The sequence below is a fragment of the Gavia stellata genome, chromosome 20, assembly GCF_030936135.1.
Source record: "Gavia stellata isolate bGavSte3 chromosome 20, bGavSte3.hap2, whole genome shotgun sequence".
NCBI classification, from domain to species: domain Eukaryota; kingdom Metazoa; phylum Chordata; class Aves; order Gaviiformes; family Gaviidae; genus Gavia; species Gavia stellata.
In genome coordinates, this window is record NC_082613.1 from 2935626 (window position 1) to 2950957 (window position 15332).

A 15332-nucleotide genomic window follows, 5' to 3' on the forward strand; every position below is an offset into this window, starting at 1 on the left:
TCCTCCCGCCCAGGAAGATGATTTATCCTAATCCGTTTGTACCCATATACGTTTTGAGCATCCACGGTGTCCTGTGGCAGGAAGCTTCACAGCTCACCCAGCTCTTACGTGAAGACTTTCCAATTGATCGTTTTGAATGTGTCCCTTGCGAAATATTGCTGCACACAGCGGAAAGCTGCCATCAGTCAGACGACTGGCAGCGGGTTTTACTTCTAATTTGTGATAGAGAAATATGATGTGACATGCCACCTTGGGAAGGCTGCTGTCTGCCCTGAAGGAGGGCAGCGGGCTGGCTGATTAGCTCGTAAAGCCATAAAGCACTGGGACAGGCACGTTTTGCCTCTCGGATGTGGCATTGATAAGGTTGGAGTACTCTGACACCACTGCGTTTGATCAGACGTCTGTAAAGGCACTGTGACCCAGATGTGGTTCTTAAAATGGAGAGGAGGTGAATGTAAATGAACTGAGCGCAATAATGCACCCCACGTGTATCGTGGGATGTAAGACCATCCATAGCTTTCAGCAGCTGTGACAATTACAGGGTTTGGGCTGCGAAGAGACGTGTCCCCAGCTAATACTTTTAGCCTCTATTGCTCATCTTGATCTGTCAGAGCAAGGAGGCTGCAGATATGAGGGATAACCAGCTGTGGTAACATACTGCTGCTTTGTTTCAAGCATGCTAACTTTGTTTCTTGATTTCTTCTGAAGTAAACCTGTGACTTCTTGAAATAATTTGGATGTGTCAGTCAGGAACAGGTAACAAGGTCCCGTTGCTGCAGGTTGATCTCCCCTGGCAGTGCAGTTGGATCCATGCCACCCCCTCGGCACATCAGATTTGGATGGGAAGAGGTTCCTGATTCGAGCACTGGCTGAGAATAGGGACATTTGGTCTCTGGAGCATCATTCGAACCTGAGGATGGTTCCCAACTGGATTTCTTTTCCTCATGAAGTCAGGACGTGACCAGCATGTGCATCAGGATCTGGAAGTGAAGGGGCATCCTTGGGAATTAAAGGAGTTAAAAAGAAACATCTAGGATCTCTTAAGCATACCTGTGGCAAAGCATTTGGAGACGACTGCAGTAATGACCCCCTGACTGATTCCCTTGTCTTGGTCTTCTCCTGATGGCTTTCTGATGGGAGGGATGGAGCTGCCTGCGATTGTCTTGCTCTATGTATACACATCAGGGATCAATATCCCTGCTGAGAATCCCTCAGACCCCATGCAAAACCCCTTAATCAGGAGAAATCCTTCTTGACATCCAGGTTGGACTCTCAAAGCAACATTTTGCCCGTCAAAAGCTGAGGACAAGGTTATACTTCGGGTAGTAAAAAATTCAGGACACGGAGCAATTTTGGACTTCTTTCTTTTTTGCTAATTTAAAGTTGTAGTTGGTTTTATGAGTTGAGCTCTCAGGGTAGATGTGTGGCCCTGGGGCACTCCTGCAGGAATTCAGATGGGTCAGGACTTCGCACAATTTTTAGGAGCTGCTGGCGGCTGCTGTGGCCGTGCCGAGCCAAGTGCCACTGTGGGAGATCACTGGTGGTCTACTGCACATCAGTGATGGCACTGTGTTCTGGCAGCCTCTGGGCTCTCTCATCCAATGGTGCCTTGTTAATCCACCTGCTAATTAAATAAACCAAGTAGGATCCAAGTTCTATGTGTTTTATTCGATTAGGTCCAAATTCAGCTAAGTTAATATTTCATCTCACAGAAATAAAGGATTTTCTGGAGGTCTGCAGGAGACTTTTTAATTGGCCTGCAAAGAGTAACCAAAAAACCAACCCTGTTGTCAGGAAGTTCAAACACAATGCACCTCCGCTGGTGTCCACAATCAAGAGGTTGGAGAGCACAGTACTGAGCAAGTGTCCAACTTTCAACATGTGAGAAGCCCCACTAAAACCAGTAAGGCACCTGGATGCTTAAAGGCAGGTCCCCTCTGTGTCCAGGCCTCCTGCTAAACCAACGCAGGTTTACCAATGAATCACACCAATGAAGATTATAAGACCAGGCTCTGGGAGTTTTAAGTCTCTCTCTTTGAAATACAGGTTACATTATCCCTGTGGTTTCACCCTTCTTAATAAACTAAGGAGAGTCAGTGTGTTTTCTTTCAGATGCATGTGGAGTCCCAGCCAACACGTGGTTGCCTTCTACTTAGCTTACCAAGATAAAAGTGCAGATGGAAAAAATCCTGTTTATGTCAAACAATATTTCAGCAGCAATACCTTTTGCTCTTTCACACGATGTCTCCTTTGTAGTACAACTGAGTTGGAAAATAGCTACGCTTATGGGAGGTTTTTAGCAGCGGGAGATGTACAAGAGATGCAGGAAACCTTAAGAAATGGGACAAAGGCCAGGCACTAACCTGCACAGCCACAACCCAGCCTTGCCCATGCTGTTCCCAGCAGTTTCCCGAGCACGTAACACAAGGCAGCCTAACCCCAGCCTGCTCTCGGCAGCCTTGAGCTCCTCTTTTAATTCTGATGTCAGGTCGTCTGACCCTACGGTGCGGAGCGAGACCTCCCTATGCAGTTTGTAAGGAATGTTTCATCTGCGTTCATTAGAAAATAAACTGGTCTTTGTTCCTATTGCCTCCGCCATCCAAAAACCGTCTTCCTGGGAATACAAATACTGCCACAGCTTCTTCAGTCCACAGTTTTCTGGGTGAAGTAAATTGGTTTCTTCTGTGGGTGTATTCCTTTCACCTATAATAAAACGTGTTTTATTGTATCTGACTGCATTAATTGACGCCCTGGTTAGGCTCAGTGCAGAGGTCAGGTAATCAATATACTTTACATTTAAAACCAGTAGGATTTGTGATCAATTCAGAGTCTGTCTCCTAATCTTAGGTATTCGGAGTTTGCTTGTTTGTTTGTTCTGTTTCTCCCAGTGGCTGATTTGAATAACAACATTATTGTTAATATAAGGTTTTTAACATTCATAGCCCTTTAGGACTAATCCTGCTTCCTTGGGATATAGTCGGGCAATGCTTTCCTCGAGTGAAATGATAGAGCCTCCATCATTTCAGGTACCATCTCCTCCTAACCCCACTGTAATAAGCAGTGTGGCATGCATATTTAAAAGGAAAACAGAACTGGTCATGCACGGTACGAAGTCGCACCCTGCTTTGGAGGCAGAAGTGAAACCCTGACTTGCTTCAGAGGAAGAAGGATCAGCCTGAGAGTACCAGAGCAAACTGTCGTGCAGCCACTGGTGTCACTGGAGATTGCAAAGAGACGACATTGTCATCAGATAAGTCTCTCCCAAAGCTTCTTATCCTGTTGTGTTGAGCTTAGCAACAAGTCCGCCCCAATCAGAGTGCGTGGTGTGCGACCTGCTCCTCGGGCTGGCCAGGAACGTGTGCGGTGGGGAGGGCTGACATGATCCCACATCTTCTGGACCCCGCTCCTCCTTCTGGAGAGGAGGCAATGTGAAGGACTCGGGTGTGTAAAGGATTTGCTCGTGGATTTGCTCTACTATTCGCAATGGAAGTGGACTGACTTGCTTTTCCACAGATGTAGGATATGGCGAGTGGTTCCTAGATGGTGCTGAGGTAGAAGCTCTTCTTGGGAGAAGAGGGATGCTCCCCTACATCCCTCTGCTACTAGTCAGCTGTGATTCATTCACAAGCCTGGGTGTATACTTTAAAATACTCACAAATGTGCATTTTAAAGAATTCCTTGTCTTATCCCCCTTTCTGTCTTCGTCTTCCATGTGCACTCTCGCTGACAAGTTTTCTGGGAAGAACCACTGTATTTTAGGTTAATTCTGGGCTTCATGATTTTTAGGGTGAGCGTGCCAGCACCTGCACGGGGAGGAAGGTGATGGGCATACGTGGGAGGGGGAGAGGAGCTCCTGATTCCCGTCGCCTGGGATGCCCTATAGGCTCCGTGTCCCCATACACAGCTCGCCTGCCCAGCCCGCCCCTCTGCCCCGGCACAGACCGGGCACCCCCGGCCAGCGGCTGAGCCCGCACCGCCCGGCGGAAAGCGTCCCGTCTAGGCGACGCTGGAGAAGAATAACTGGGGGGGGGGGCTGCCCCCCCAGCCCTCGCCGGGGGAACAGGGGCTGCTCAGGCCCGGTGCCGGCCATCCCGCACGCCTGCGGGGGCTCCGGGGGGTCAGCCCGGCGGCGGCAGCCCCGAGCCCCCGCCCCGCAAGCCCTGCCCGCCTCTGGGACGGCGGCCGCCGCCGGGGCATTGCCCTTTTAAGCTGTGGCCCCACTGCCTCCTCCCCGGCTCCCGGAGGGGCTCCGGCAGCCGCCGCGACCTCCCCCCCGCTCCCTCCCTCCCTCCCTCCCTCCCTCGCTCCCTCCCTCCCTCCCTCCCTCCTTCCCCGTTCCCGGCGGCGGCGAGCGGCAGCTGCGGGCCGGGGCGCGGAGAGCCCCAGGGCGGCGGCGGGGCCGCAGCGAGCCGGGCTGCCCCTGCCCGCGCTGCTCGGGGACCATGGGATGCTGCACCGGGCGCTGCACCCTGATTTTCCTCTGCACTTTGCAGCTGGTAAGCGGAGGCGCTCCGGGAGCGGGGGGGACGGCGGAGGACGGGGGGTTCGGCTCCCCGGGAGGGGGGCGGGAGGACACCCCCCCCCCCCCAGCACCTCGGTGCCCGCTGCCGCGGGGCCGGTAAAGGCTCCGCTCCCTCCTCAACTTCGTCTCGGAGGAGGAAGGTGGAGGGGTGTCAGGCTGCGCGGGGGAATTTACTGATGCCTAAAACTCGGAGAAACGTTTGAAAAATAAAAAACTTCTCAATTCATAAGTTCGTGCTTATAAAATACAGCTTAAAAAAACCAAAATCACTCCGTCAAAGGAGTCCCGGCGGGCTCGGTGGCGATGTTGCAAAGCAAAGCAAACTTCATCCGTGCCGAAACCCACCGGCACCCCCAGCCCCTCGTCTGCCCAGCTGCAAGGAGGGGCTCGCCCGCATCCCCCCCGGCTCGCCCGCATCCCCCCCCGGCTCGCCCGCATCCCCCCCAGCTCGCCCGCACGGCCGGGTGTGTGCCGGCTGGGGAGGAATTATTCCCAACCTCCTCGGGATGAAGTGCTGAGAGAGAATGTGCTTATAACCTCTACAGAGATGTATTTAGGAATAAACTTCCCGGCGTGCGGGAAGGGCGGTCCGCGGGCGCACGGGCTCCTCGTCCTCACGACAGCCGCCTACATGTCGGTGCGAGCGGCGATAGACAAAGGTCTGGTTGTTCCCCGAGTGTCTCTGCATCCAGCCGGGATCTGGAGGGTCCCCTTCTTGTCAATAGCTAACGGGCTGCAGGGCTCCGCCAGCCTTAAAGAGGAAATGACAGCGTCTGGGTATTTAATTTCATTTACTTCTCCCAAATTGGCTTTATTTCGCGGCATTCGCAGCGCGCAGGGAAGGACAGGCTTCCTGCTAAGTTCTCTTGAACAGTAAGCCGGTGCCAAGGGCTGAGTCTAGTGAAAACTCTTTGTTTTGGAGTTGCTTACCGCGACAGCGGTGGGTTTTCTGCGAAGGGACGGTGAGCGGGCGCTTGGCCGAAGGTGGGAGAGAACCTCCTGTTAGAAGAAACCTGCTAGTTTTCAAATGTCAACCATCAGCCTAAAATTGAGGGGGAAGAGGGTGGGGATGCAACCCCGTTAACTCCGGCTAGCACAATCGGAAGATGCGGATGGAAAATTTGACTCGTAGTTAAACAAAATACAGAATAGAAGCGGTGGGGTTTTCTTGCCCAAAGCATCTCGCTAGGCATATTTATGAGTGAGTTGAATGGCTGGGGAGTGTATTTAGTCTCCTGGATTATTTCTTTTGATTTTTCACCCGTGATCACAGAAGAAAGAAGCTGTACCCTGTATTACATTAGAAATTGGCACCTTAACACTCGCTGTCTCTTAAACCCATCACTATGTCATCCTGCTTTAAAGCACACACTCACACACACTGGAGGAAAAAAAGAAAAAAGAATAAGAAAGAGAAAAAGCCATGAGCTGCTGGTGCTGTTCTGATTTCTGACAAGCGTGGGAGTTTTCTCGTATCCAAGATACGGGGACAAAGAACCCCCAGCATTTTATTTTCCTTAAGACCCTCCTCCTTGAAGAAAAGAATCAGTTTGGCTCATTCTTAAGCAAGTTTGGATGCCTTGGCCATAGCGATTTCCCATGGCACTTGCTGGGTGAATTGGTAGAGCTGGAAAAATGTGAACTATGGTGAGGGAATTCCTGGAGCCGCGCTCCGATGGGGGTGAGGTCAGGAGACCCTGGCCGGTTCCCAGCAAGTGCTTGGGTGAGGGTGAGATCCAGCCTGGTGCTTTTTTATTATTTTTTTTTTTTTACGCAAACTTTGTCTGTAAATCGTCACATCGCTTTCACATCAGCACGGCCAAGTGACTTGCAGGACTCGCTGCTGCTCAGGGTGGGTTCTGCTAAGACAAAACACTGAAGCGATCAGGCCAAGATCATCAATAAATGATAATGACGTGAACTTCCTTTGTTCCTCTCGTGTCTCTGCTCGGCTTCGTTTGATACTTTGAACCCTCCACAATCTTCCCTATATGTTGCCAAGCACTGTGTCTCCCGCTACCGAAGTCCCAGGGGTGAAATCCTGGCTCCTCAATGGTCAGTGGAGGCTTTGCCTCCGACTTAGTCGGGGAGAGGATTTCAGCGCTGGGATTTCCCAGTTCAGTTTTGCAGCACTCCCCTGTGTTTCTTCACATGTTCTCATGTCTGTTCCTTAAGGCTTCACTGGGGCTTTTTATAAACCATGAATGGAAACACGAAACAATACCCCCCCCCCAAAAAAAAAATCAAATTAGGAATTTGAGTTGCAATGCTTCACAGAGATTGTTTTATTATTAGGTGCAAGTAGCTGAGTGAGCGTGTGGGGAAGTGTTTGTACGCTGCAGCCTAAATGTTTCCCCGGAAAAAAAGGCATAAAACAGACATAGTCATCATTGCAGTCTATGCTCCCAGAGAAAAAGTTTGTGATCCAGTTGGAGAGCAGAACAACGTGTGAATTCAAGGCACTGGTACACAATGCGAATACCAAGCAGATCTTCAGCCCCCCCGGGCTGCGCGCTCCTGGCGTAGATAGAGGAGGAGAGCCGTCTGCGTCTGTCTGAAGAAAATCAGGGCTGACTCCCCAGTGGTTTGCTAATCAAGGGGGGAGGGAAGGCTGTAGTTTGAATAAATAATTTCCCATGTTCCAATTTTAGGTTATTGTTTCCTTGAAACGTCCACGTTAGGCTCTTGCTTTGCGATCGGCGCTGCAGGGAGGCTGCGAGAAGGTTCTGTCTCTCCCTCCCCCTGACCCCGGTGTGTGCCGCTGTCCCTAATCCTCCCCCTCTTCCCGATCCACCCCGACTTCAGCAGAAGTTCGGGTGAATGTTGGCCCAGGTCAGGGCCGCCCTGCAGATGAGCTTATCCTCAGCGATGGCGTAGAGGAGGACCGTCGGCAAGGTGATGGGGTGTTTGTAGCCCAGAGTTTGTGCATCCCAGGAGTGTTGTCACCTCCCCGCTCTCGCTTTGCCCGAACACCTCTGCCGTTCAGGTGCTGAGGTGACTGCAGCCCTTGCTCATCCCTCCCAGCCTTTGGGCTGCTGCATATTAAGAAACATGAGCAAAACTTAAATGAGTCCTAGACCTCCCCAGAAAAAAAAATCAGGACTCTATAAGAGAGCCTCTGCAGAGGGTTAAGAAATGGCCCTTGTGGAAATTAGGGTTGAAAAAGGCTTGTCAAAGGCAGGATCTCCGAACCCGAGTAGTATGACCGAGACTGTCGCACCCAGCAGGACCGTGGACTGGGTGTGGGTCACAGTGAGAAACCACAAACGAGGGCTGGGTCTCAGGCAGGGAAATATTGAAAAACCATTGGTTTGCTTCTTTCCTCTCTGCCAGCCTGAGATTGCACCCAAAGAGTGTATTTTCTGGAGCGGTAAGTGATTGTGCACTGAAGGCACCATGTGAATTTATTTCCACCAAGCATGGAAAAATTCCCTCCCCGTGCCCTGTCCCAATAAATCAAACAACTGTAGTTTCTTTACATTCTGTCCGTGCATTGTGAGCTCGGATGCCAAGCAAAGCCTGGAGACAATTTTACAGATACATTATAAATCCCCCTAGAATAAGAGCTTCTAATGGAAAAAGTGACTAATACTTTAAATGAGCACAGAACAAGGCGCCCTGGGACGGGACTGCATATTGAGACTAACCAAAAGTAACTATATACCTTTATTTATTTATTTTCTCGTGCTCTCTTTCTCCCTCACTCCCTTCTCAGCCATGCCTTTTTAATCTCTTACAGAAGGGGGTGACCAGTTCTGGAAACTATTTGAAGGCAGCACAGATCCTTCTCTAACTAACCACTCTCTTGTAACGCAAGCGGTCGTGTCAGTTTGGTCGAGGCATAAAGCGATGAAGAGCACGCCGGGGGTGAGGGCAGAAAGGGAGCGTGGCAGGCAGGCAGGTGGGATTGCACGGCAAGGCAGGATCTGGGCAAAAAACCCCATGAGTTAAAATAGATGGGATCGATCGGACCGGCACACGTGGGCTGCAAGAGGGAGGGTGGTAGAGCATCTTCCTACCCAAGGTAAGAAGCAAGGACTGTAGCGTCTGGAGGCTGTGGAGATGGCTTTCTTGGCTTTCTCCTCTCCATCCCAGGGACGTTTCAAGCTGGAGGCAGGGTGGGGAGAGCAGGACCCATCCCTCCCCTCCTCTGCAGCTGCCTCCGGGGCTGGGGCAGTTTGCTGCATCTCCTGGGGGAGGTCGGAGCTCCCGCAGCTGTGGTACGGCTGAGCACGAAGCGTTCAAGGCGAGAGCAGGTGCGAGGGGAAGCGCAGCGTCCCTTTGCTCATCACGCTGCTCAGGACCCCTCCAAAATTACCTTGTGCTCTCCCCAGCTGTTTATCTCCTCCTCCACGTTTTCTGCTTCAATTATAATCCCTCTGGGGAAGGGACTATCTTTCGTGTATATGCACAGGACCTAGCACCGCGATGGCTTGAGCCTTTCCCGAAGTCCTTGAGCAATACTCCGGGCTAAATAATAACATAAGTCGAAAGACTACGTTTGACAGATGCTGTCTTCTCCGTGTCTGTTCCAGACAAAGGAAAATTAAAGCTGTGCCAATAATAGAGCTTGTCAGCATTTTCCACTGAAGCTGACTTTCAGTAGAAACCTGGGGATTTGACTAAATGAATATTTTCATGAGAAGTATCTGCTTTCCATAGACAATTCTGAGTTTTTCTCCCAAGTTTTGGCCAGAATATTTTGGCAAAAAATCAAAAATGTGCTGGCAAATGTTTGCTGTGCTGGCAAACATTTGTAATTTTGGAGTTGTGGAGCTTTTCTTACAAAAAGTTGAATTTTTGCGTGAGATTTTTCTTTTTTTTTTTTGCTTTTCCTGAGCAGCTGGAGTCAGTACCGCTGCAGCACAGTGGTCTAAGCCCAGAAGCTTCTGAGCAGCAGAAGGGAAGAGGGGCTTGGGCTATGTGTTTCAGAGTGCCCGTTGCAGATTGCGCCTTGCCCGGCAGCCCACATCCGCATTTCCCATAGCGGTGGCGGAGATTGCAAATGACTCAGAGGAACCACGTTTCTCTGTGTCCCCTAACCAAACCCATCTAGCGCTTTTAGACCCGGAATGAAATTTGGCAAAGGCCAAGCCAAGAAGCAGCTGGGGGCAGGGTGGTATTGAAGTCAACTCTTCTTCTTGGAGAACCCAGGCTTTATTTCAGCTGACGCAGCATGTTCGCCTGACCCTCTCTGATTTCTCCTGGTCACTCTCTGCAGCTCTGCCTTCCCCTTTTTCCCCTCTCCAAGCACCAGGGTCATGCAAGAAGAGAAGGAGACAGTTTTCCCCCGATGGGGAACCTCTCCCCCCGGCCGATGCGGGGTTAAGGGCGTGCTGCGCCTGCCAGCCCCGAGCTGACGTTGCTCCATTGTGTGCTAATAATATACGGAAACTCGGATCATTTTGGCTGGGGTGCAAAATGGAGCTCTTCCAAGAATCTGCTCCAGGGGCCCTCAAGTAGGAACTCTTGGAGAATGAACTGGATAACAAAGGCCAGATTGTGATTGCTTTTCCTCCAGGAAAACCCTGGAATAGCCCATAGCTTTTCGAGCACTTAAGAAAATGCCTACGATCTAGCCAGCAGTAAGTGCCCCAGCTGTAGCATTCCCTTTTCCCATTAACAAAACATTGGGTTTGAGGTCAGTAAAGCTAAACCTTCCTTTCTTATTAAAAAAGAACAGAGATAATTTGTGATTTAATGTCCTTACGCTTGTGGGGTTCCCTTTGTCCCCTCCTCCTGGGCTGCAGTAGACGTGAGGAGCTCACCTAACTGCGGAGGTTGTGTCTTTGCATTTAAGTTTGGTAGAAAGAGGGTTTTCAATAAAGTGGAAACTTTTGTCTCAAAAGTAACGCATTCTTTTCCCAATTCCCATCTCCAGAACATGAGGAGGGAAAAAAAGCACATTTCTGGGCAAAAAAATGGAAATACTCTGGCATTTAGCAATATTTGCTGAAAATGATGGGGAGGGTTTATTGTGCCAAACCCCAAATATTTTGAGCTTTTCAGAAGTGTTTTCAAGCTTCTGTAAAAAAAGTTGAAAAGTCCCACTAAAAAGAAGCTGTTTTGGTGTTGTGTTTTGTTGGGGTTTTTTTCTTTGGCGTTGCGCACTCTGGAAGTTTTCATCTTCCAAATATTTCTGATGTCATCGTGTCTCCCCCAACTTGTGTTGGGGTTTAAGGGGATCAGTCCTCAAAGAGAAAGCACAGCCTTGGGTGTTCCTGCAGGGTAGTGCCTTGCTGAGTTGACTCATTATCTACTCATACATAGGCCAATGTTTTTTGGTATTTTGTTGTAGAAGGAAACTCAATGAATAAACGCCCTGCAGAACTGCCAAGCTGAGATATTTCATAATTGTGCCAGAATCACAATATTACATTAAAGTTCACGGGATTTCAGAATAAGAATAAATGACTTCTGCTTCATTTGTTTATTGAGCTCTGATAAGGGTCATAATCTTATTTCATCATCTTCTTGCCAGTGATAATAGTAGGAATTACAAAAGCGAGGATTAATAGTAGTAAATGTAGGGAATCAGTAGTAAAGTAGTAACAAGAAAGTAGGTGTTAACAGTAGGGATGAGAAAAACTGAAATGATTGAAATATCTGGCAGGACTCTTTGAGATGGGGTTTCAACAAAGGTGCTGCTTCTCACCAGCGTATCAGATTTGTTTTTCACCTTGAACTCAGAAAAGTCAATGATGATGTTGCTCTGGCTGCTCCCTGGGTTAGCTGAGCCCTGGGCCCGTGTCTGAAAGACCTTGAGAAGTGAAGAACAGAAGTTTTATTTTGCTTTATCTTCCGAGGTTTCACAGACTAGAGAGGAGCGAGCAGCAGTTCTCTGCTGGGGCAAGATCAATAGATCCTCCCTTGACTTCGCTGTAGCTCATTAACATCAACTGTCTTTTCCAAGGGATGCTTTTTGGTCTCATTTCCACAAGGTCTTAATTGCCATTTTCCTGGTGTCTGTGGCTTGTTCTCAGCACAGCTGCTTCTGCGTCAGGATGTTAGACACAAATATGTTGTTCATCAGGGAAGCTCACGTCCCAGATTTTCCCTCAAAGGTGAGGATTCATGGAAATTAGGAGAGCAGCTTTCCTGATCTCCCTTCCCCCTTCATCCTGGATGTTGTCTGGGTGAATCTAGGTTTAGTAATTGAGGTGTCAGATTCCCTGACACCTCTCAGCTGAAAGGATGATGGTGTGGAAGCGGTGACCTCCGCTGCCATCTGCCATGGCTTAATGAAAATATACTGTGGGAATCAAGGCAACAGCTTGTCTTCATCACCTGCTTGGAGAAGGCAGACGTCAGGAGTCACTGTGCCAGCTTCCTTTGCCACCTTTCAGCGACTGGCCAGCCCTGCAGGCAGCTTCCCACCTGCTCTCCAGGCTCTTTCAAACCAGCAAAATATCTGCTTTCTTCCCTCTTTTTGTTTTCCCCTCCAGTTTTTCCACCCAGTGCTCAAAACTCTAGAAAACTGGGACCAGCATTGTATTTTTTCTGAACCAATGGAGCAAGTACACAGATGTCCGCCCAGGTCCTGGTTTTCAGAAGTGTGGGAGCACAAGTTGCCACCCCGTTACGGCAGCAGGCAGTCCTGCGGCGCAGCGATGGGGGGGGATCCAGCCTCCATGCCCTTTCTGCACTTTGGGACAGCCCCTCACCATGCAGATATGCTCCCCATCACACTGCCCTCAGAGGAGACAAGAAAGCAGCTGAGGATCCCTCGATGAGATCCTTGGAGATGGGATGCCTGGAGAGGGGTGGGCCAGGCTCCTCATCCCGGCTCGCTCCATCCCACACCCCACAGAGCTGCCCATGAGCTCGGTCTCCCTGATCAAGGGGGGCATTGCTCTGCCACAGGATCTCTTTTCTCAGCACAGTTCTCCAAGTCTCTTTCCCTGTCATTGTGCCATCCCCGAGTGACCTGGGACATCACTGACCCATTCAGTAGGTCCGAATGATACGGGACAGACTTTCTCCTTCATTACTGAGCACTCAAGTGACCAGTGTGCTGGTCAAACATATGAAAGAACAAGAATTGAGTATTACTGAGGATAGTTGGGTTTCTCCTCAAGAGCCAAGTACAGTTAATAAAAAATGAATCCTGGTGCTCAGATGAATACACAGTTACAACGAATATACAAAGCCCGGGAAGAAGCCTCCTGTGACCCTTCTCTGGGGAGCAGGGACCTGTCCTGTGTGTGTGGTGACTCTTACAACAGCCTTGGACCCATTAAAGCGTCTGGCGCTGAATTATATTTCCCAAGTGCTATTCTCTGGAGATAGTTCATCTGTAAGCACCGTTTCATCTGAACAGGGAAGGTGAGAGAGAGGACACTAAAGAAGGGGATGGAGCATTTTATTACCCACACAGAACTTTTAAAATATTGAGTGTAACCTTGCATGGAGTGCTCTGTATGGTGTGTTCATCTATCACAGATAAACAGCTTCCCCACAATTAACAGTTTGTCACTGTCTATCTTCAGCTCCACCTGAAAATTTCCTCTGTAGTAACCAGAGCTCAATCTCAGTACCAGGATGGTTAACCTACCTGGAGATCAGGAGGAATCTGAATCCTGGCCTTACTCGGCTTTGTTCGTATTTAGGAGGTGTGGACATTATTTCTACAGTACTACAGTAAGAGCATTGCCCTGCACATTAGAAATGGCTTCTTTGTGTTGGGAGTGTATTGGGTTGTACTCCAAGGTCTACAAGCAAACTTCTCCCCACATGAAGCTCAGCAGATAGATCGCCTTTTTGTGGGGTGTACGTGGCAGGGTCTTTCCTTGATATTACTGCTACGGTCCAGATACTCAGGAGTGCCTGACTCCACGCTATGGGGCTTGGGAGCACCCTTTCCTCCTTTCAGAGATGCTGGACCCTTGACACTCTACTAAGAGGGAAATAGTCCCACTTTGGTGGAAGCACCACGTCCAAACGCTCCACGAACCAGGATGTAGTCATGGGCACTTAAAAAAGCTTTTCTGCTTCCCTGAGAAGGCATTATTGAGTGAAGCTGACTGGAGAAAAACTCCTCCTGAACCAAAGACCCTCCCTCAGCAGGACAAGATGGAGCTGGCCTGGCCTGACTGGCTCTAACCTTCATTTGGAGGCCTTGAGAGCAGCAGAGACTACATGTGTGTTCACCAGCTACCAGGTCCACAGAGACGAGGTCTAGGTCCACAGGCTGATTAACCTTGTGGAGGATGACCAAAACCTGAGTTCTCAGACTTGGTGGACTATTGCACTTCCCCAGAACCCAAAACACCTTTCAGGTTCTGGGCCAAACACCTCCTGTTCAACTGCAGCGCAGAAGAGCTTCTCCTGCAGCTCTTCCCGGGAGGACGGTGAAGAGAACATCCAAATCTCTGGCCAGATTTGAAGACTTTCTGGATTTAGATAGCTTGCATGAATATCTGAACTACTGGCTACTTAGCCAAATCAAACCCAGTTCCTAATTTCCCATGACTACTGGTAATCCGTTAGCAGCAGATTTCCGTGTGCGAGATGAGAATGGGCTCTGACAGGCGGCTGGCATCCCTGGCTCCAGCAGACAACGCACTTTTTGTGATATCATTGTGGGAAAGGCAATACACCTGCTTGTATTGTATATGTACAGAATTAGGGGAGAAATCTGATTACTCTAATTACTCAGAAATGCTAAATATGTGCAGAATACAGTTTGGCTAATTAGCCTGGGAGATTGCTGGCTGTTGGGCAGGGAGGAGAGCGGGTGTTGGGAGAAGTGTAACGGGAGTTCACAGTCTGTTACGTGCCCTTTGCTTTCTGAGCACGTGGAGGAGGGTGAGCACGGGGGTTTGGAGATGTGATTGCCAGCCTTAAAACAAATTACAAAGCTGGGAAAGGGCAATTCTTTTTCAAATGTCTGCTGTTTTTTTAGAATTTTGGGTCTTCTAGTTTCCCATCTCATTATTCTGGGAGGAGACATTCAAGGGAAGGATGGGTCTGCCTCGCTGTGCAAACAGCTGGCGAGAGCCCCTGCATGGCACCTTCTCAGAGGTATCTGTTCTGCGTGCTCTTTATCCTGCCTTTGTGCTGACTCAGGCAGATTCTCAAATGCTCTCAGAAGCCTGAGGAGATGGTGATGGTAGTTGGGTCTGTGAATGGTGCTGCTTCGTTTGCATTTAACGGGCTCATTTGCACCACAGAAGTGCATATTAGAAGACGTCTTCTGGCCCAAAATCTGACCTGCTTTTCCCAGAGATGCAGAGCAAGTCAGGCAGCTGCTAGAGACAGGGTGGAGGTTGGTTCATGCTGAGCACATCTCAAGGTACTAATCCCCAGGCGTCTAGATCCAGAGAACCAGGCTTGTTCCTCCAGCTCCATGCCAGATATACACCCACCAAGCAAACCATGACACCGTACGGGAGGGCTGGAGGTGCCACACCAGTGTGAGGTCGGGACAGCTGGCACAGGATCACAGAATCATTAAGGTTGGAAAAGTCCTGTAAGATCACCAAGTCCAACCATCAACCCAACCCAACCATCAACCCACCATGCCCACTAAACCATGTCCTGCAGTGCCATGTCCACACGTTCCTTGAACACCTCCGTGATGGTGACTCCACCACCTCCCTGGGCAGCCTCTGCCAGTGCTTCACCACTCTCTCAGTGGTCAAACGCACAGCTCGGTGTGTTCTTGGGTCCTACAGTCTATACAACGCTCTGCCATCAGACCAGAGCCCAAACCCAGATCTTCTGGATATAATCGGTGCCTAAAATTTACGCTCATCCATTGCTCCTTGTAGCCATGCACGTCCTCATGTCTTTCAGTAACCCTGAATGG

The 15332-nt window shown here is 49.8% G+C and overlaps 1 protein-coding gene across 3 annotated transcripts in view; it reads left to right on the forward strand.

Moving 5' to 3' along the window:
* The first annotated feature begins 4408 nt into the window (after positions 1-4408).
* Positions 4409-15332, forward strand: part of NKAIN4 (sodium/potassium transporting ATPase interacting 4) — a 52759-nt gene continuing 41835 nt past the window's right edge. For all 3 annotated transcript variants that reach the window (XM_059827193.1, XM_059827191.1, XM_059827192.1), the window contains exon 1: positions 4409-4496. In XM_059827193.1, the coding sequence (XP_059683176.1) occupies positions 4443-4496 (54 nt within the window). In that variant the 5' untranslated portion in view covers positions 4409-4442. The remainder of the gene's footprint in view (positions 4497-15332) is intronic.